The sequence below is a fragment of the Xiphophorus maculatus genome, chromosome 23, assembly GCF_002775205.1.
Source record: "Xiphophorus maculatus strain JP 163 A chromosome 23, X_maculatus-5.0-male, whole genome shotgun sequence".
In the NCBI taxonomy this organism is placed as follows: domain Eukaryota; kingdom Metazoa; phylum Chordata; class Actinopteri; order Cyprinodontiformes; family Poeciliidae; genus Xiphophorus; species Xiphophorus maculatus.
This window is the reverse complement of record NC_036465.1, coordinates 12,917,618-12,941,199: the sequence shown is the minus strand read 5'-3', so window position 1 is coordinate 12,941,199 and position 23,582 is coordinate 12,917,618. Positions and strand designations below refer to the sequence as shown.

The window sequence follows — 23,582 nt, the reverse complement described above, 5'->3', positions numbered from 1 at the left end:
AAGGCCATGGTGATTGGTTATGCATTTTTTACTCTATTCTCCTTCTGGGGAAACTCAAAACTAGCCAGAGGTTTCAATCAGTTCCTCTGTGCAGTAGACATGTCTTTATATTTCTCTAAAAGATATTTCTGAAGCACTTTATTCATAGGAAGATTTTCATTCAAAAAACTGTGCATTTTCAAAACTAAAAACAATCCACTAAAATGTTATGAAGTCAGCCCTGGTGCCATCACATTTTAAACCGAATGTTGCACTTGCACTTGATTGGTCCGTTTAAACTTGTGACGCTGTTCCTTGAAGTTAGCCTTGCCTACTTTAAACTGATTAGAAAGGAGTAACAAAAGAGATAAAATAAACAGGATGCATTTTAAATGGCCAAAGTGGATTCGTCAGATCCAAACACTCATATTAACTAGCTTAAAGACTGCTTTCATAGATTCCTGTGTGCAAATCTTGATCTTATTAAAGACCAAATCCTCCTGAGTATATTGACTAAGATCTCTAATGTTTAACAGCTAAATTCCCATAAAGGACTATTAAACAACAGTATTACTTTAGGAACATGCTGATTAATAATGTACAAGATGCTATCCAGAGCAGTTTGAAGAGTCCACATCGATTTTCCATGTAATTGTGGTGTTATTTACTCAACAATGAACTAGACAGAATGTAAACTATGATGGATTATCTCTCAAGTTGCTTTGCAGTACGAGAGATCCTGATCTAAAATAGTTTAATTTCAAAAACTGTTTCCCATTGATCAATTATTAATCAGCTAAAACGTACAGAGATTCTGGTCGGTTTATTTAATGACGCTAGTCAACCTTGCTGGGTAATTGTTAACCGAGACATAAAGAGTGTTTATACTTGCTGTGTGCTTGGACAGAGTGGCCTTGGAGAGCAGCCAAAGCAGTTCTGGCTTCATCAGAGTGAACCCTATGCTCCATCAGACCCTCTGTTCAATACACAATTCTCACAGGCTGTCAATAATTTACTGCTGTTTGGTGATATCTGCTGTTTAAAGGCACACTGGAGTGTAAAAACATCCATCAGCAGGCAAAATTATAATTTTACTTTCAGACTCTCTTTAACCATATTCTTCCTGTTTTGGATCATAGTGTCATATTGGGTCATTTTAAACAGACAGGAAACCAGATATTTATTATGTGATATTCTGTGAAAAATGTCATAGTAAAGTTTAAGAGACTAATTCAGTTGAACCCCTTAAATGTTTTTGACAGCAACAGCTTGTCTAAAAACTGATTTTGAGCTACTAATAAATGAAGATTTTCCATTTTCCTAGTGCAAAAAATATAATTGACCTTTGTATCATTTTATCATTCAGTTTTAGTTGCTGTATAAAATATAAATAAAAGGAGAAATAAAAAAGCAAGCAAACCAAGCTGAATGTTATGTAGTATAAATATATGATGATATGTTAATTTGATCAACATGTATTTTAGTTTTTTATGGCTAGGTCAGCTTAGTTTAACATAAACACAAAGCTGAAAAAGACTGCCACTGTCTAATATTTTTCACAAATATATTTTCCATGTCTTAATACAAGATACACTAACAGAGCCAAGGCCCAGGCTCACTCAGTACACATAAATATAAAATCTGAAAACTTGTGCTCCAGAAATTAATCTATCATATAAACACCCTCAAAAAGCACATTTTTATTTATTAGTATTATTTTTTTAAATGACAAGAAACCAGTGCTAGAATTGTAAAACACAAAGGTGATGACGAAGGTAAGATTTTGCTAACCATGCTCTAGGTCTGTCTTTCCATTTTCAGTTGCCTTGGAAATATAATATTGTAATTATATGTTGTAGATAAGGCAGTAGTTTTATCTTACACTTTTATTAAAGACCAATAAAAACATTCCTCTTGCTGTTGGAATTATAAATTGATTTGTGTGCTCTTGACCCAAACTTTAATTTTATTGTCCATGTTACAGGGTTCAAATAATCCTATCCCATTGGTAGATCTATTTTTTCTTCTTTTTAAGGACTTTTTAAGAGATTATTTTCCTGAGTGCAAGCTTGGCTCAGATTCACCAATGCTTTAAAGGAATAATTGGCCTTAAGATTTAAAAACCCTAATTGTATTAGTGTAAGTTCCAGGTAAAGGCTGGAAAACTGCTGAGCTAGCATTACCTGAGATGTTTATGTAACCTGTCTGATTGTATTTCATCTGATGACAAGTTATATTCCTTAATAGCAACCATGACATTGAATAAATACAATTAAAAAGTATTAGACATGTTGACACAATTGCATCCTAACAAGCTCAACCTACGTGATATTTTGCCGACTACTCCTACAGTCTAATTGACTAATTACCTCCATTTAGTTTAGGTTTGGACATGTGAAACGGGATTGTGGCTGATGTTGGTCTGTCCTTCATGCTCTCCTAATGGGCCCAGAGGAGCCGGGGCTTTTCTCATAATGAGAGAAACATTAACATTCACTCATCTGCCCATTACATACCAATGACCCGCTGCACGGCCGTTAGATGTTGTTGTGTGGGTGTGTGCACTCAGCTTTGATAGTCTTATTATGTTTTTACACAGCAGAAACTTCCACCCCCTCAGAAAACCAGGGCTTTGTACTGTTGCATGGCTAATGGTTGTAACTCTTTGTAAGTCAAACAAGCCAAATGATCAATAAAATGCAACTGAGCTTGTTTTAAGAATGTAGCATGTTCAGGTTCAGAGTTATGTCTGACTGCAAATTGACTCAAAATTAGTCAAATGAAATTCAGTTTTCTATGGTGTAGTGTTATAACTGTAATTGGGATTTCTTTCAGATGTGATGTCCCTAAAAAAATGGATTTCCATGTATTGTATGCTTTGGTAATAATACAAATCTTTTTTTGCATTCTCAGGTTCGAGCCAATGACGCTGACACTGGTGCCAATGGAGAGATAGATTACATCTTACATCAAGCATCCGAGACTGTCCAGAGGCTTCTGCGCATTGACCGTTCCACTGGCATCATTTACGTCAAAGGCCTGGTAGACAGAGAAGAAACTAATTTTCTCAAGTTCTTTGTGGTTGCCAGAGACCGTGGGCCTAATTCCAAGAGTTCCAAAGTCCTAGTGACCATCATTGTCAAGGACCAAAATGACAACGCACCAGCAATAGAGATTCGTGGTATTGGGTTGGTCACTCACCAGGACAGTGTGGCAAACATCTCTGAGGACATGCCGATTGGTACCCCAGTAGCACTAGTCCAAGTGTCTGACCGTGACGAGGGAGAAAACGCTGTGGTGACATGTGTGGTTGCAGGTGACGTCCCTTTTCAACTCCGACCTGCTAGCGAGTCAGCCAATGATCGAAAGAGAAAATACTTCCTGCAGACAACTACTCTGCTGGACTATGAACGTATTAAAGATTACCGAATTGAAATAGTTGCTGTGGATTCCGGTAACCCAGCTCTGTCAAGCACCAATTCTCTTAAGGTCCAGGTCACAGACGTGAATGATAACACACCAACATTTTCTCCAGCTTTGCTTGAAGTGTTCTTTCCTGAGGGCAACCAGCCAGGTGACAGAGTGCTAGATATTTTGGCCACAGATGCAGATAGTGGTATAAATGCAGAGATGATTTATAGCATCATTGAGTCCTCTGCTAACAGGCTTTTTGAAGTCGATGCCAACACGGGAGAGGTTCGTGTGAAAAACACACTGGATCGAGAGGAAGTTGAGCGCTATGAGTTCCATATCGCTGCAGCCGACAAAGGCCTTCCGAGTAAAACTGGAACTGCTACAGTGGTTATAAATGTTCTAGACCGCAATGACAATGAACCCAAATTCATGTTAAACGGATACAGTTTTTCTGTAATTGAAAACATGCTCCCACTAAATCCTGTTGGTGTAGTGACTGTGACTGATGCTGATAAGGGGGAGAACTCAAGAGTGACACTGTTTGTAGAACCAGATAACGGCAAGTTTGTGATTCAAAATGGAACAGGAACGATCCTGTCGAGCATTTCTTTTGACCGTGAAAAGGAAAGCACCTACACCTTCCGTCTGAAGGCTGTGGATGGTGGTGAACCACCTCGGTCTTCCTACGTTGGTGTGACCATCAATGTCCTGGATGAGAATGATAATGCCCCCTATGTCACCAAACCATCCAACTCCTCCTACACTTATCTGACACCTGTCACACCTCCAGAAACAAGAGTGGAAGTTGTTGAGGCTGAGGACATTGATGCTGGGCTCAATGCAGAGCTGTATTATTCAATCACTGGAGGAAACCCTTATGGCCTTTTTCAAATCTCGTCCACCAGTGGGGAAATCACACTGGCACAAGCATTCTCTGGCAAGCACAATGGGCTTCACCGACTTGTCGTGAAGGTCAGTGATCAAGGCAAACCTGCTCGATACACCACAGCCTTAGTTCACGTGTTTGTAAATGAAACCAAATCTAATGTGTCCCTCATTGAGGCACTTGTGGGTCACAGTCTTTACACACCTCTGGACAGAGACATAGCAGGAGACCCTAACTATGCCTACAGTCAGCAAACCAACATTTTATATGCTGTCCTTGCAGGTGTTGCTGTTGTTATTTTGGTCATTGTAGCTGTGGTGGTCATCAGACACCATCTGCAGAAAGATACTAAAAGCGGTTACCAAGCTGGCAAAAAGGAGAGCAAAGATCTTTATGCTCCCAAGCAGGGACCCAAAAATGGCAAAGGAAAAAAGAGCAAAAAACCCAGAGCTCCAAAACCCACCAAACCACTGGAAGAGGATGAGGAGGCGAGTTTGCAGAAAGGTCTGAAGTTCAACCTTATTAATGACGTTAATGACAGTCCCAGAATCCATCTGCCCCTTAACTATCCACCAGGAAGCCCCGACCTGGGCCGTCACTATAGGTCCAACTCTCCTTTGCCATCTATCCAGCTGCAACCACAGTCACCCTCTGCCTCCAAGAAACACCAGGCTGTTCAGGACCTCCCTGCAACCAACACCTTCGTAGGGACGGGCGACAACAACTCCACGGGCTCGGATCAATATTCGGATTACAGCTACAAGGCCAACCCACCCAAATACAACAACAAACAGGTAGGCGACTACGCAAATATGACTATGTACCCCAGGGAGAACATCTATTGGACCAACCGTGTGTGGTAGACACGCTGGAACTTACATGGCACTGCTGCCAGTGTTTTTCCACCAAAGCCTCACTGATTCCCTTGCACAGCACCCCTTTTTCAGATGGCTTTTATTCATTTTATTTTGAGTTTCATTCTGTTCACAATGTCTGTTCTGTTCAGTTTTTGCTTTTCACTTCAGTATGGACAGTCCAAAATATGAAGCACAACATAAATATGGTCTTCCTGATCTGGTGACAAAACCTCCCTAAAATGGACTTTAAACAGGGTTCATAAGTTTTCCTTTTTGTTTTTCACACAAATGTTTAATTCATGAATATCTGCAGTACGCATCTGTTAGTACCAGGCCCTGTCCACACTAATCCAGATATTTAGCAAAAAAGCTAGTGGTGGCAAACCAGAGATTTCCGAAGTTTTTTAAAGCCTCCATTTGTGGTGTAAATGTGTAAACAAAAACATGAACAAACAGACATAGCTTGTACTTGCCGACAGCAGTGAAGCATTATTATTTTTTCGTTAAGTTTCTCTTTGTGCTAAGTCAGTTTTGATTAAATGTCAAAAGTAAGCTAAATAAGTCAATAATTAAGCGGAAAGGTGGATTTTTGTCACGGAAAACTGTTTTTTTTTTCTAGCCAAGCACTGTTTTAGCCTAGGGAGTCTTCTTCTTTTGAATGTAAAGATCTAGCCTAGATATTACTTCATTTTTGGCTGCAGTCCTGCAGACCATTTTAGAAAAGAGGAGGGAAAAATATCAGTTTGAGAAATACCTGGAGTAGTGTAGCTGGGGCCTGATTTCTTAATTTATAATCCAAGAATAAATCAAGTTTATTTGTTCAACTTTGGATATTGGAAATCTCATGTAGGTCCATCCTGGGGTCCTTTGTGTTTTTAATTTATATTATTTTGTGTTTAGCTTCATGTTTTTGCAAAGGGTTAAATGAAGGTTGGTTCTTTTCCTTGTTCTGTGTACATTGAACTTGAAGTTCTTTCTTTGAGCTTCATTCACGCTGACAATCTTAAGTCTGATTTTGTTTTTTGTTTTTTTATTATTTAGTTGTTTTTTTATTACTTCAGAAAAGCCAGTTGTTTAAGTTTAAACTCTCTAAGTTTATAGCTGCTCCTTATGGCTGGATCAGTTTGTTGAAGTGTGACAAAGAGTGACTGTGAATTTTTTTATTTTTTTATTTTTTTCTTCTAATTGATTCTTGGCTTTCTCTGGCCAGGAGCTCTGCAGGCTGAGGAGCACTTTAGAGTGTTTCCATCCATTTCAGACCAATTTAAGGTAATTTTAGCTCAGTCAGGGAGCCAAACAGTGAAAACAGAATAGAAAGTGGCGCAAGAAAGACGAGGATGGGGATGTAGAGTTGCATAAGGCCCAGATAGTATGAAGGAAAAGGTACATGAAGACTAAATGCAACCATTTCTTAACCTCCACACTTCCTGTCAAGTTGGTTGAAATACGACTTTTAATTTTGTCATGTTCCCAATCAGTGGGGCTAAAAAGTCAATTGTTTGCACAGATTAATGGCAGGTAATTTTCCAGGCGCTCACTTGCGCCTTTTCTTTACCCAGAGTGCCTTGCTCTTTTCTATTTAATGTAATAGAAAAAACTGAGGGGTGAGATGGTGGTCATTAACAGCGTGGCTGTGACGAGCACTCGTGACAAACTGCTGTCATGTGACTTCACTTTGATGGACTTGGCTGCTGTGAAAACTGAAACTGTCACATGCACTGTTTGCAAACCCTCGGAGACAATCAAATTAAGTTGTCATAGACATGTTCAGACTGTACATACATGTGAAAGATGTGTCAAATGTTTTAGGGTTGTTGTTTTTTTTGTTTTGTTTGTATGTGCTCTTTCATCTGCTGTTTGTTTTTTGTTGCAACATTACTGTGTGATGTGTGTGAGCCTAACCAGGGCGTGTCATTCTTCCTCCCTGCTTCTTAAAGACTTCTGTTCACCGTGTGAAGACCCAAACCAAAGACTCACATGTAGACACACACACACACACACATTTTCATTATCATCACCATTTCACAGTCAAGTACAGCATATATGGACTTGAGGCCACGGATCTGCTTCCTGTTTGGTCAGTCTTGGCAGTTTTACACATTTGTACAGTGTTTTTTGATGTTTTTTACAGCTAAAAGAAGATTTTATTTCAATAAACATGTTGCTAAAACATTACTGTGGCGCTCTTTGTGCATTCACTGGGTTCTTGAGGTGAGCTGGACGAAACAGAGAACAGATTGCTGGAAAAGGTACAGTATTCCATTGTCACCTCCATCCTTCACACATGGAGAGAAAATATATTTGGTGGAAATATGTTTATTGTGGAAATCACCTGTACAAGTTTCCAAATCATAAAATTTATGGAAAAAAATTAAGGCACAAAACAATATTTGTTTTTGTGGAAAGTCCTCTTGATTCCATAATTCTGAGTATATTACTCTGAATAATGTGGCAATTTTTTTCTTGATCGACCAATAAAATTTTAAAAAATCTTTTTCTCTGTTAATTAAATGCAATAAAAAGTAGGAATCTCTGCCATTTTCAACTCACAACATCTATTTGAATGTACATTTTTCTGAAAACATCTGATGAAGGCTAGATGAAATATACTCTGATGCATGGTTAATTTTCTCCTTTGTTCATTCTATCTTGGTCTCAAAACTACTACTGCCGTATACAGCAAAACGTTTTCCCCTTGTAGTTCATAGGAAAACACAAGAATCTGTAAGTCTGACTTCAGAGATAAAAGAAAATTGTGTATTGGAGAGAAAGACAGTACTTGTAACAATTTTGCAAAAAAAAAAACAACAAAAACCGTACATTTCTAACCTGTTTATACAATTTTCAAAGTAAATTGAAAATCTTGGTCTCAACATTAAGAAATAGTCATTGTAAAACATTAAGTCATGAAAGTAAGTTGACAATATTAGTAGTTTGCTATAATGATTGTTACGATATTTAGACTAAAGTAACTAAATTCAACATCTAAATTTATCCAGATAATAAGACTTAAAAAAATCCAATAAAGCATGATCATTATGTGCAAATAATGGCGTAATTGAATATTTATGGCAAAACAGTATAAATAATAATGGTTGACATAGTATCATGAACTACTCATCTCAAGAAAAAGCATAAATATATAGCTTTTACTGTGCTGGAAAAAAGCTTTTTTAACAATGAAGTCTTATAGATGCAGTATGTGTCTTATTTATAAAAAAAAGTTTTTCACATAGTTGTTAAAAACTGTCAGTAGAATAAGAGTCAGATAATCTGTAAAAAAACAAAAAAAAAAAAACACAGCAAACACAAAAGTCAAGCTCCTTTGCCCTCTCCCTGTGGTTGTACAGTCATCTCCAGAAATATGCTGCTTGGTCAGAAAAAACAATCAGCGCTAAGAGGTGGAGCTTAGTGCTGTGAATCACACACGTGCATGTGCTGCTCACCCCTCCCCCTTGCTTTCTGCTAAGCTAAAGCTAGTTCACCAAAATGAAGCTTGTAATGAATGCTCCTGCTATTTAGCATGGCCTCCGAAGACAGCAGAAAAGCCGTTGTCCTGTAACGGTAAGTTGTCTCGCCGCCATTTAGCACATTTAGCAGCATGAGCTGAATTGACAGAAATGGCATTAGGAGCCATTTCTGAATGTCTGTTTCCCGAAGACATTCTCATGAAGAGGATGGTCAGGATTCTCCATAATTTTCTTGATTTTATGAAGAATCCTTCTTTGCATCATCATCTCCAGATAATTAGCTGTCTCATACGTTCACAACATAGTGACAGTTTTAACAATTATGTAAAAAGCATATTTTGTAACAATTATTCTACATACTGCAGCTTTAAATATTCTAGTTTCTGAGTTAGTGACTGAAAGCCTGCTGCCTACCGACGTACAGACAGGAACACTAATGTGTGTCATGGGTGGCTGTCTGGATCATTTGTAATGGTTTAGAGAAGAGTTTTTAAGGAGATTTTACGCTTGGAGGATAATTATGATAAACCCTAAAATCTTGTCAGGAGATTTTTGGACAAAAATACTTAAAACTTTATGTTTTACATCTAAAAATCTGGAATGATATCTGGATGGCAAAGGACTAAATTTTGAAAAAAAAAAAAAAAAAAACTAGAACCAGAATTGGAACATTTTAGAAAGAAGGAACTCGAGTGTGGACAACATTTGTGTTTCGAGACTGTTCTTATTTTACTTCAATATGAATCTGAATCTTTTTTCTGATTGCTTTAAAAAGTACTTTTTACACTGAATATATTATCAGAAGGGATGGACATAATCACTATTCTAGAACATTTTGCACAGCTGATGCCAACAATCAATTCCATTATTTATTTTCTTGCACTAGATCTGCCTCAGACATCAGTCCTTCAAGCTGGAAATAACGTAACATGTTCCAGTATGTTAAAGAAAACCACAGCTGAAATTATCTTAAAACCTGGCAGTATATTTTGGAATATGAACTAAGTTAAAACATCCATCTCCAAGAATATTTACCACCCGTACATCAGGCTTCCAGACCAGCCATATTAATTCTGTTTAATTTGAAACAACATACACATTTTGTCAACCAAGCTACCTTTTATAAAATCCAGCTCAAACATTGCATGTCCTGTAAATCCTGTGATAATGTGATCTAGTTGTTAGAAATTCAGCTAAAGTGCCTTTTTTCTAATTCTGAAGGACTACTTTTATATGTGTTTTCTGTTAAGGATAGACATATCGAACTGTGGGTGACCAAATAATTGAATTAAAGCAGAGAGATGGAAAATTGAAACTTTTAGGACCTTGCACCCTGAAGAAGGGTGAATACAGAGACACTTGTGATTAGAAAGACATTAAAACAGCAAAGAAGTTCTACAGATGCTCTGATGAAGGACACCCATTGAGTCTGTGTGACAAAGAACAATGCTGGGGATAGAGTGAGAAGTACGGGGATGATCTGCTGTGCTTGACCCTCGTTCTTTATTTTCTATGTCTTCTATGCTTATTCTTTCCTGGAAATGTATTTAAAAGAAGCATATTATTTTCCAAATTATTCAGGAACACATAAAACGCTTAACATTTGATAATTTATTAAAAAGTAAACCCTCAAATATAAGTGTAACCTTTTTATTAAAATTTGAAGAAATGTTAAACTGTTATAAGGGTTCCCAGATTCTCCCAAAAGTTTTAGTTCTGAACTGTTTCCAGAAATAAGCTCTAATAAAATGGTTATTTTTGTTTTTTTGAAGTATGTTTTGTTTTCAATGATCAACAATTCCATGTGGATTGTCTCAATTATGAGTTTATTACTTGACACATGCAATTTTATGGGACTCCCATAAATGTAGACGTGACCCTACTGTGAGAGGAGCATGTTTATTGCTCGGGTTGTGGCAGTTCGACGTCAAACTGTTAAGCAGACAAACCGGCCTGAGACAGAGTAAAGCTGCACCTTATGTGCAAATGTTAAAAGCAAAGCAAGCTGCCGAAAGTTGAAAAACTGCCCAAAACCAGCTGAGTATGTTTTCTCTCCATGAACACACTATTGAACCTTTGTGTCTGTCACTGTTAACCCACACCTGGCACGTTGCTTTTGCACACAAAGTCTCTTTGGACTCGTCGCTCTGCTTTAAACAGACCTGAGACGAAAACATCCCAGAGCAGGTGCCGGACCTGCCAGTGGAGGTCAGTGGGTCAAATATCACTCAAGAACAGCTATTTAGCAGCTACGATTGAGGAGGTCAGAGGTTAATAGCACGCTCCACGGCCCCTCCTTCCGTCTGCTCTCCATATTAGCAGTTAGATGGCGTCATGCTCTCTAGTTACGCTTTATGATTGGTCCGTTTCTATGGCAACACGTTGGCCTGTATATGTGTGTGCTGACCGACCTCGCTTCCCTTCCCCTGCTGCTTTTTTCATCCAACCCAACACAATCCCTTCTTCTGTGGCAAGCTCTACCCTTTAGATGATGAGCGTGTGTGTTGGAGAGTGTGTTTGCCTGTCAGTCAGTTAGTATAAGCTCTGAGCTAAGCATTTGTTTCCCTCTCCCATATACTGACACATTTCATGCAATGTAGCACACCACATTGGGGCACACCATATTGTGGTGTGCTACATGGGGTGCATGTAGCACATTACCACGGTGTGCTACATTGCATGTAGTCATGTATGTGGTCTCTGCGAGGTAATAGAGACTAAATATTTTAGTCTCTGTTACCTAGCAGGTGATTGTAAACATTTGCTTCATCACTTTTCAGAATTAACCTCACATGGACATTTCCAGACTGAATTGTCATTAACTAAAACATTTCAAGCCCTGACACAGTCAAACATTTGATAAGAAGCCATAAACACCATCATAAGACCTCAGAAAAATCTCGTGTCTGCTCTCTTTGAGAGCAGGGTCTGTTTTTTGTGGTATATCCAGCAAATCTCTCCAGTATCAACTGTTTGGAGAAGAGCGGGAGGCTGCTGCCGGTTTTCCAACTGTTTCGTCCAGATATACATTGTTCTCCAATGTTGTTTGATGAAAGATTCACTTAGCCTGACTGTTTCTCCCACAGTTTGTCCTTTAAAGTTGCTTAAAAGGACAGTACTATGTTTCATGAGCATGGACAGGAAAGCTGACCAGTCCAGCTAAAAATGCAATGGAGAATTTGAGACGAGACTTGAAAGTTGATGTCTATAGATGTTCTCCATCCAGTCTGACTGACCTTGATCTGTTTTACAAAAGGGCTGATCATATGTTGAGATGGTTGTAGTTGACTTGCAACTCTAGTTTGAGTAAAATATGATTATAGCAAGTTTGTTTGTTTTTTCTCAGGAGGGCCGACTACAAATGAACACCGGGCTTTCAACAGTTTTTATGGTTTGTTTTGGGGGGAGAGATGAAAGAACATGTATCCTTTTCATTCCAACTCATAAGTATGCAACACTTTATTACATAAAGGCCCAATAAAAACATTAAAGTTTGTGTCTGTAACATAAGAAAATGTGAACACAGCATTCTTGGTCAGTTTCTGCCAAGAGCAGCTTTATAAACTACTGAAATTACACTGAATTACACTGTAAAGCTAAATTGACGTCTAATGAATTGCTAAAGAGACCAAACTTCCTGAACTGTTTTTATTGCTCATCTTCATCGTCGCCACCAACAGCTGCTTTCAATCTAACCACCACATCCACTAAAGGTTGTTTTCTCACGCCAGAGCAGACGGCCGCTTTGGTTCACAAACTCAAATGTGAAAACAGCGTATACCAAAGAACAAATATTTCTCTTTGGGTTTCCTTGTGAGAACAGATTTTCAAAATTATACAGATTTTTGGAAATTGCTTTACACGTTGAGAACCTAATGTTTGAAAAAAAATAAAATAAAAAATAAATTCCTATCTGCAAAGAGCCAGACCCAAAAAGTTAGAGGTGCATTGGCCAACAGCTTAAAAACAATTACCTCTTCTTGGGATGTGTTGTGAAAAAAGAAAAATGACCCTCCTTAAACCATAGCAGCCCCCTTCCCTCAATCTCCGCTTTCAGTCAGCTGCAATTACAAGGATCCCGACACACCCAGAAACCAAACTGGAAATCTGGTTTCCATCTCGCTCCATGTGTTAATGCAACACTAAACGCTCATAACCCATTTGCTGGGCTGAAGTTACAGTCTATTAGGTGACTGTTGATTTGAAACAGGTGATTTTAATCACAAACATGTGACCCTGCACTTTGACTGATAGAGGACTTCCTGTTTGTCTTTGCGGTACAATCTGTTGTCAGGATATGGATTGGCAGTGGCAGCCATCAGGCAAGCAACTAGGAGCTTTGCATCCCACCCCTCTGAGAAAATTACAGTAATTTAACAGCGACAGCTAAAATCCGGTAGAGTAAGAACAGACTGTTACCCGTCAGTCATATTGTAAAGACAGGATAATGCCACATTATGCTCGTGGTCCATATATCAGTGGTTCAGATCTATTCTAGGTATGTATACAACTACAAATATCTGTAAAAAAAAAAGTGCGTCATGACATTTTCAATAATGATATGTCTCCAATTATACTTTAGTTTGATTAAGTCATCTAGTGCTTAAGACAGTTTTCAGTACATATGGTTAATCTGCCTGTGGTGTTACAGTGCTTTTTTTTCCTTTTCACAGACACAAAAACTATTTCAAGAATAACCAGAGTAAGAGCAAGAAGTAGTTTTGTTTATTAAGGAGGGGGCAAAAAACAGAGCAAACCATATAGACGTTTCCCCCCTTTACCCTTTCACCTTCTAATCCCATAGAGATTGATTGTGCCACTCTTGGTTGTAATGACTTTCAGTTATTTTATTTCAGAAAGCTTGGGATTCTGAAGATGTCTTTGTGACAAATCTCAGAGAGGCCTCTGTGTTGTTTTTGGTTGTGAGTCGGTAGTTTGTCCTTGGAGTAATTTTGATAGTCCGGCAATTCCTGGGAAGACTCACCACTTTCCCTTGTTTTCTCCATTTCTGAATAATGGCTCTCATTGAGGTCTGGTGGAGTTCCAAGCTAAGCCTGTGTAGGAGAAGTCTTTCCTGAAACTGGTGTGTGATGGAATGAAATTTGAATGCATCACTAAATTTTAAAGGAGCTTAGTTCAAGGAGACTACCACATTTGTAAGAGACTAATCTACCAGAAATTTGACTTAATTGGAAACTGGTTTTATGAGTTCTTTTATGAGTGCAGTGGTAATCTAACTATAAATAAGATCCTCACAAATGGCAAATGTTCATGTTCTTTGTTCGTTTGGTTTTTGTACACAATGCATCAAAATAGCTAAAATTAATATTTTATTACTATTAGTGGTAAATCTTTTGCTTCAAATAACTGATAAAAGTGAATTTAAACAATTCCACAGTGTTTTTCTTAATTCAAGATCAATATTGAGTAAATATTTTAAAGTAAAAAAGCATATATATATATATATATATATATATATATATATATATATATATATATATATGTATATATATATATATATATATATATATATATATATATATATATATGTGTGTGTGTGTGTGTGTGTGTACATAATTTGTAGTTTTATTTTCTTTCAAGAATTTTGTTCAATGTACATGATGTATTCTGGAAAATAAGATTTTTTTTTGTATGAATACAGGTATTTTTTTAAAACAACAAAACTAGGCACAAATTTGAACAGAATTTATTATAATTCGATTAAGTTGTTATTTTTTTTAATCACTGATGACATTGTTTCTCTTGTCCACGAATACAGAGAACCAGCTTTAAACTTCTTTAATTCATTAAGATTAGAGATTTGTTAGCAGCATTGTTTGTTTGTAAACTTACAGATATTTAAGCTCAGGAAGTTTGGCTTTCTTCACAGGTTAGAACAGGTAAAAGACAACAACACATCTCAGAGAACCTACAGTGAGAAGGAGAAGGAGGGTGCAGAATAACAAAGAAGCCTTTGTGAGCCACGCACACCATCAGAGATTAACATTACGTTCCATGTAACGTGCACATTCCTAAACTTTGCCATCACTCGGCACATTGTGATACTCTTAACTCTAGCTCACTATTAGCTGAGTGTGTGTTTGGGTTCATATATAAAACAGTCGATGCGTGTCTGACGGTTGGAAAAACACCTTCGCAAGAGAATTAAGTGAAACCACCAGCTGTGACTTTAAAGCTCAGCTCACCTGACTCACAGGTGTCTTTGGAGGAGCTCAGCTGCTGCGTCTCTTCCAGCTTAATGGGAGCGAGATGAGCAGTGTTGTTTGTGCAGACGTCTGAGACAGGAATCCTGTCAGGTGTAGAGATCACAAACAAACCTCTGAAATGTCATTTTGACTGATGAAGACATTTGCAGAGTTCCTTGTTATTTTTGTTAATGTACCGTCAGTCAGAAGTGATAAATCACCTGTCCTGTTGTCATGTGTTGCGAGTATGTGATACCACCCACGTTTTTCTTAGGCATGAAGAAAAACATAGAGCTTCTCTTGTGTTAAAGTTTCAGCGCCTCATTTACTTTGCAACGACAATCAGCAGACATTATCCAGTCTGGTTATATGGTGGGTCATTAGTTGCTTTTGAAGGTTAATATGAGTAGAATTTAGTAACTCTATTCATTATGTTGTAAATATGACTAATTTATCAGTCCAGGTCTTTTGTTCCACCATTCACCTTCACAGTATTTAAATCCTTCTCTTGCTGAAATTCCTTGCTGGTTCTCCCCATTTCTTCCCAATATCTCCTGCTGGCTTATTCCTTTGGTTTTATGTTTTTTTTTTTTTTGTTCTGCTCTGGCTCCCTTTGCTTCCTGTGTTTTTTGGGATAGTTTTCTTGTTTTTTTCCATTTTTTTATGAAATCCATCCTCAAACTAACACAACATGATAGTTTTTATATGCTTTTTAAACTAAACTGAACAACTTTATTTCCATAAGGCATTGTTTTTACCCTTTTGTTGTTTTTTTTTTTTTTTCAACTACTGTACCGTGCATCAAATTAACTACACACATATGATAAAAAAGGATTAATTTGTATAAATTAATAAGAATTTTGACAACCCCAGTCTGGCTATTACAAAATAATAATTAAAGAAAGTTAATTACATACCTTCAGGTGGCATCTAAGGTTTTAAAAGTTAGCCAAATTCAGGAATATCTATTATTATGTTGAGGTCTAAGGTGAATAATTGCAGTCATAAAAACTAAAAATATTTATACGTATTTCTCGGGAACTATTAAAAAATAGCATTGTTTTTGTATATAGGTGGCCCAATTCATTTTTTCAAAAGGCAAAAATAGAATCTTATGAAGAATTAATATTTATTTATATTTCATTCTTTAAAATTTTCATGCTTTAAAATAAGGAATAGTCTCAACTATTTTTATAAATCTGCAGGCTGGAACCTTACTCCCTTTTTTCTCAGGAAACCTGCTCTTCCTGTCTCATGTCTCTCTCTGACTGACTATGATTTCTTATGATTAGATAGAAAAAAGAAATAGAATTAAAGCAAAGATTGCAGGAGACAAAAACAACACACACACAACCAGAATTATTTTATTGACATTCAAGTCTACAGTATTGTTGGGCCTAGATGTCACTTGAGTGATTCATTTTAAAGATAACTTTATTTATTATTACTGTTAAACTTAAGTCTCCAGCATGGGGAAGTGGGATGAGCTCGCGTTTTCTTGACAGTACTTTGAAGGCTATAATTGTCATTTCATGGATTGAGATTTCAGACAGTTCATGTATGCAACTGTAATATAGTAACTGAGATTATTAATTCTAGTCATGTTTACAAAAGTATGTTGACAAGTATTGTCCGCTTTTATGTCTATCTTTACAAGAGCAATGTTTGACTCCAATGGAGTAAAAAAAGAAGCACAAAATAAAAATAAAAAAATACTTATGTTTGTGAAGCAGCTGAAATATAGCTAAGTATGAATTATATTGTCAAACAATAATAAACTAAAATATCACTACAAAGTAACACAGAGAAAAAGCAATCAAAAACACCCTCTTAGAAGTAAATATTAATTTTCTACAGGCTGAATTTAAAGCCTCACTAAAATTAAATAAATGATGGCAGTAATGCAACATAATTGTGTAACTACTCTGCTTTTCTAGCTCTGTGAGAAGGGGCTTATTTCCTAATCCAACAACAGATTCCAAGAATAGACGCTCTTCATTTTACAGGCTTAAAAACCCTGCGAGTCGAGATTCAGAGCAACCATTTGTTTGATTTAGCTACAGCCACTGACGCAATGAGGGCCATAAACACTTCCGGACCCTGATTTTATTTTTTTTTTTATGTTGTTCCTCAGAACACATATGTGGTGACACAAAGATTAGGAAACGAAGAAGAAGTCAGGCAGGAGAATAATCTTGGGTTTTCTTTTCGCAAATTTTCCTGCAGGAGCTGATATCTAGCCTTTCCGTCCACCCATCCGTCTGTCTATCTTTCCCTCAGGGCGTCGGTTGTTCTTGGGCCACTTAAATGACTCAACAAGGCGATCAGCTCGTTGCTGTGCATCTCATGTGGAGCCAAGAAAACGAAAAAAATATATACGAAACATGATTTTATTTTGCGTGCATGTTCAGTTTATACTTATCTTTGTGTCTGTGTTGAAATGCCACCTGCTCCAAACAACACAAGTGAAGTGGAACGGAAAGCCGCCCGAGGCTCCGCGCACACACGCAGAGGAATGAACAAGCCAGGCGACAGCAAACACATGGAGACTGGGTTCAGAAACGAGGAAGAAGCGAGGGGGAGATGATGAAGAAGTGAGCGTATTAACATGCACGTTGGCTGTGCATGGGAGCAGGTGGTGTAACTGCAGAGAGCAGGAGGTTGCTGCCCTGCATACAGTCACATACCTGTAGGCAGGGTCAGAGGTTGCATGTTGTACAGCTGTTCTGCACGCCAGGCTGCTGAACTCCATCAGTGTGCAGCAAAACACACACATGGACTCCACCATGACAGGTTGTCAGTTCAGACGCTGATCAACCGTCAATGCACCAACAGTATGACGGTATTGGTAAAGAAATGAAGAGGAGGGCAGATTATGTAGCTAAGTTCAAAATGTTCACTCCTGCCCAAAGTGTCAGGTGATGTATAGCGTGATTCTGGTTCTGCGGTTGGCTGATAACATATTCTAATTAAAATGTCTGTCTTTACAGCACCAACATTAAAATTTATGACACATATCTGATTTAACAAGTGACATCTGTTCATACAGTACTCATTCACACAAGGACCGAGCACAGCTGTATGTATATCCAACCTGCAAGTCTGTTCTGTTCAGCTGAATTCAACTCAGTTTGATTGCATTTAGTTACAATTAATGTAATTTTAATCAAATCAAGTAAGTTTAATCAAAGTTATTTCAACTTAGTATAATTCAATGCAGATCAAAGTAGGTTCAATTCATTTTAGTTTAATTTGTTTCAATTTAGTTTTAATTCAAGTGACTTTAATTAAATTAGATTTCATTCAGTCCAGTTCAATTTAGTTGAAATGGAATATTGTTATTCCACATACTGTAAAACATTTGCACAAAATAACAATTGAGATCACATGTCTGTGCAAAGATCAACATAAACAGAATAAACTGCCTATGACCACAAATACCTCTAAAAATAATAAAACATGGCTAAAAGTCATATATATCACAATTATTAGCCATGGGAAGCTATTACATTTTCTAATATCTTTGCAAGAAGTTCAAAGGTGAGAGCTCAGCTAAAATACAGTTTTTATCAAATATATTATTTATATAAAGTAATTGGAAAGAGATTAATTATGAAACACAAAGATTCTGCTATTCTAAGTGGGGGGAGATGAGGAAGAAAAAAAATGTAAGTAAGGCTCTTCTGGAGACCTGAAAATATGATAAAAATAAGAATCCTCAGAGTAAAGCTTCAGTGAGATCTAAAAATATGCTGATATTTCAGTGGGTGCTACACAGGTTTACTCTTGTTGATTTAGTTCCTTATGCGGGCCTGACAAGGGATTTATCAAAAGGGTAAGGCGTTGACTGAGATTGCTGATATTCAGGGTACTGACTGATTCTACTGCACAATCAGAGGAAAAGCACAGAAGCTGGGTGGTTTGTCTTGGGACTCCTGTTTTTGTGCTCAAAAACACACAGTGAAATAGCGAGCAAAACATCTATCTGCCAGAACCTTATAGGAGGCAGTGCAGGGAGCAGGTCAGGGCTACACCATCTACGCAGATGATGAGAAACGGTTCATTATTGATGGATGGACATAGACGGCTAGATAGTTATCTTTCAGTCTTTACCTCTGAACTTCTTTCACTTTGTGCTTCTGTAGGTTGCAGTTTAGGAATGTGGTTGGACAGATGGAGGACGAGATGAGTTGCTTTAGGGTACAGTGTTCCTGAGTGATGGCAAGACAGAGTTGGAGTGGGATAGACAGATCAGATCTTTGTTTGCAGTAGTGTGGGGGTTGCTCCAGTCTGCCTTGGTGAGAAAATAACTAGGACAAAAAGCAAAGCTCTTGATTTTCTGACCTGTTTACATTCCAGTTCTCACCTGTGATCATAGAATGTGGTTTATGACTGAAAAGATTTGCTCTTGAGCAAATTACCTTCCTCTGCAGGGTGGCTTAAAATCTGCTTTTGGTATTTTTTTTTCATCTGAACAACTAATGTATATATATATATATATATATATATATATATATATATATATATATATATATATATATATATATATATATATATATATATATATATATATATACAGGGGTATTTACTTAAATCTCTTCACAGTAAATAAGCTATCAATACCTATAGCAACCCTGCCTTAAATCTCTCATTGCTAAATTTGGTTAAGTCTATAGATATTCTTGATATTCATGATTTTTGCACAATATTTACTTTTCTAAAGATTGTGTGCTTACTGTATCCTAACAGTACTGGTTCTAGTCCCAGTAGCAGCAGCGTCAGTATCAGTGCAGCTCAGCATGTTTGGGAACAGAGCGCAGTAATTCGCAGCAGATGCTAAGTGACAGTCAGGACTGTCACCATCAAGTCCCTGGAGAGTCTCGGAGACGCAGTGTGTTTGAGGACCTTCTGCCAAGTGTACAGTCACTCGCAGTCACCGTGGCAACCGCCTCCGTCTCCTTCCTGACTGACAGGTGACGGCGAGCAAAGTGACAGCTACCGGAGAGAGACGGAGAGACAAACATGACTCAATCAATCAGGAAGAGGAACATAAAGAACATAATCACCTGCAGCTCACAGCTTCCTGTTTGTGTTTTGGGTTGTTATTCTTTTTTTCTTTTTCACAACAGCTGGGTATTTACGGAAGTTGTTTGTTTCACGTGTTCAAAAGTTTCTGTTTGTTGCTGAGAAGGTGTATGTAAGGAAGAAGTCTTAATGTCTGACCTGGTTTATAAGATTTAGCAGCATGTTTGTTGTTTATGCAGATCTGAATAACAGAAAGATGGTTTTCAGAATTTATCTTAAACGGAAATGTTGCGGTCATCCATCTATGCCATGACACTTTTTCATATCTAACCAAGTACCTTGAAGATAACCAGACAGTGACTGAAAATAAAAGTGAAGTTTTGGTTGACAACAATGGACAGAAAAGAAGACGTAAAACAAACGGATGCCTGTAACTTTAAGACATGTCTAAGCATTTATACTTACTGGTTCACCAGTGTTAAAAAACGATTATGTTTAACAACAGCTTCTTGAAGTTCCTTCAAAGCTGCTTCAATTCACACTTTTTGTGTTCACCAAATGATTCTAGTTTTCTAATTTTGCACATTTTTTGGCAGCTTATGCAAAGAAGGCCGTTAATATTGCTAAAGCAAAGGGAAAACTCAAATTTAATTATATGAATGATTGTTAACAGTAACAATAAAGGCAGATAGAAACTGATTCAGTCAATTTTCTCTATAACCAACAATTTCTTATTTTACTTCATAAAATTTGTTTCGTATTTGAAAATCTCAAAAGAGTGTTTAAGTTCCCCCTTTTTGTCGTGCTCTGTGCATGGGTTTTACGTACATTTTTAGTGTTGAAAATAACATCATCCTATCTTTACTGCCCTCATAGTTTAAATATCTCCTTGTCTCCTTGGCAGCATTTCACACTCTGCAGACTTTGACCATAAAAGTCTGTTTTTACCTTCGGGCTGCTACTTTATATGTGTCTGCCTTACACACACACACACACACGCAAACACACGCACACACACACACACACACACCCACACACACACACACATATGTATAAATAAAGCTGCAGAAACGCACACTAACATCCCTGCCAGTCATAAAATCCCCGGACCCTGCAGGACAGAGCGTGACGAGGGCAGAGGGCATCCTACTGAGTGTGTGTTGGGATCTGTGTGTGTGTGTTAACTGAGTGTGTGTTGGGATCTGTGTGTGTGTGTTAACTTCCCCGTCACTGAGGCAGAAAATGACGCAGCGGTCGGCTGAGCTCAGAGAGGTTTTATGGAGTAAGAAGGGGGCTTCCTTTTTCCATCTTTTTTTGGGCAACGTGCCTCGTTTCTTATACCTCTATCTTCTTCCTCTCTCCTTTCATCCATCTTTTCCTCTTTTCTTCCTCTTTTGACCTGTACTTTTCTCAGTTTTCCTCTCTTTTTTGTTTTTATTGCCTGTTTTAATAATTTACTCCTTATTTTCTTTTGCTGCCCTGTCACCCTTCACTCCCTCTTTTCCCTATCTTCCATGCAATTTTCCCTCTTTCCTCCCCTTTCATCACTTCCTTTCTGTTACTCATGCACCTGCATCTACTCCTTCTGTTTTTATTTATTATGTCCTCCTCGTACTTCACCTTGAGTCGCCTCCCCTTCCTCCGCTTAGACTGTGGAGAGAAGATAAGAGTGCTGGACGCAGGAAGGGAGATGTTGTCGTTTCTTTCCCTCGCCATTTTCTCCCCTGTATCATCCAATGTGTCCATTCGGATGGGAAACTCTCAGGATGCTTTCTTCTCTTTCCTCCTCTCTATCTCCATCACTCATCTTCTCTACTTGCCTTAATGTCTCCTCACTTCCTCCTTTTTCTTCCACTACTCCTTACTCTTCCTGCCTGAAGGAGCAAAGTGGTGAGATCTTGGTGAACGGTGATCAGGATTTTGAGTTTATTCCATTTTTTTTCTTTACTTTGAATAAATGTAAACATTATAGAGGAATCCAGAGAGGAAATTAAGATAAAGGAACAAAAGATTTATGTTGGGGGGGAAAACAAATTAAATGTTAGGATGAGGCATTTTATTCATTGATGTGCTTTATCATTTTAAAGGAGCTCAGTTTTGTGTTTGAGCTGTGGGTTGGTTATCTTTCCATTTTTTAGGCACAAAAAGAACTAATATCATAATATTTTCCATTTAAGGTTTGTAAGTGGCACAACAAAAACATGGAAGAAAGCGCTTTGGACCTACCTGCAAAACTATGTGTGATGGAAAAGCAGCACTGTACTCTGAACACACCATCCCCACAGTGAAACACGGTGGTGGCAGCGTCATTCTTTGGAGATGTTTTACTGCAGAAGGAAAGAGAACAAGATTTTATGGGAATTTGGATGCAAAAAAACCCTATTAGAGTTTCCAAACTGTGGTTGTGAGATGATAAAAATGTTACAACGTCAATGTGTCCGAATACTTATGCAAAGCCCTTTTAGAAGGACTTTGTTTACCAAAGAAAAAAAAATCTTACACCGTCTATGAATTAGACTTTATTTATGGAGCACTTCTGCCAGAAACGCCGACACATAATACAGCGAATGATCACACTATGAACAAAAAATTAAATAACAAAATATTAGATGCATTAATATGTAGCAAAAACAAACAAATGCAGATGTAGGAATTGGAAAAATAAATACTAAAGTCCTTAAATAGTACTTAAATCAAATTACAATATAAACCCTCAACATATAAAATGTGTTTTTTCTGATAAATGAAACATTGAGGCAAAAGTTAACAATTTTTTTTTAATATGAACAAACATAGAAATAATAAACTTTGCACTAAATTGTGTTCAGTGTAATCAAAGTTCAAACCAGAGGTAAAATAAAACTAAATGGATGCAATAAATGTGGGATCATGTTAAAGTAAGATGTAGGCATAGAATGTAATAAGAAATGAGACATAAAGATGTCTCACTGCGGCTTTTAGTTCTAACTTCATCATCATGTCTCTGAAGTGTTTGTGTGACAACAAATCCGACAGACATTTCTAAACACTTCTTTACAAACATGTAGAAAGTGAAAAAGACAAGAACATTAAACAGTTAAACTGTTTCTGGGACAAAATAGGTTCAGCTGGGTATATAAGCCTTTTGGGGTTTGCCTCTATCAGCTTTGCACATCTGGAAAATGAAACTTTTGCCCATTCTTCTTTGTTTAATAACTTAATAAGATCAATTTAATCAACCTAAGACCAATTTAATGAAACAACTCCAAAGTTAATATTACAAAAAATGAAGAGATGGAGATCCAACAGAAACAGCTGAAATCCTAGAACGAAAAAGGAAGCTGAGGTCTAGTAGGGGCAGATGTGCTTATTAGGGACGGAGACCAGGTGTGTCACCTGGTAGAAAACAGGAAACAGGAGAAGGAAACAGGACCGTTGATGAAGTCAGACTCAAAACAACAGATCAAGAAAAGTTCACCTGTTCTCTGAAATGGTTTGATATTCTCTCCACCCCCATTTCATGTCTCTAAGTTCTTAATTTAGGTAGTTGTTAAAATATTCCACTGGTATTGGTGTATTACTTCAAAAATTAATTAATTTGTTCATGTAAATATATGTGCAGTGTATTACTCAATATGCCTTCACATATCATTTAAATGGTCAAGATTCAGACTTGAATAGCTACTTCTGACCACTTATTCCAACCGAGATGCAAGCCTGTCTCATTTGCTTCATTTTAGGGGTTGTAAGAGTCTCCATAATTTAC

At 37.5% G+C, this 23,582-nt stretch overlaps 1 protein-coding gene across 2 annotated transcripts in view; it reads left to right on the top strand.

The window, feature by feature from the left end:
- Nucleotides 1-23,582, top strand: part of LOC102219051 (protocadherin-1-like) — a 195,952-nt gene that overhangs the window by 17,071 nt on the left and 155,299 nt on the right. For both annotated transcript variants that reach the window (XM_005802109.3, XM_023329086.1), the window contains exon 4: nucleotides 2,893-5,073. In XM_005802109.3, coding sequence (XP_005802166.2) covers nucleotides 2,893-5,073 — 2,181 coding nt within the window. The remainder of the gene's footprint in view (nucleotides 1-2,892; nucleotides 5,074-23,582) is intronic.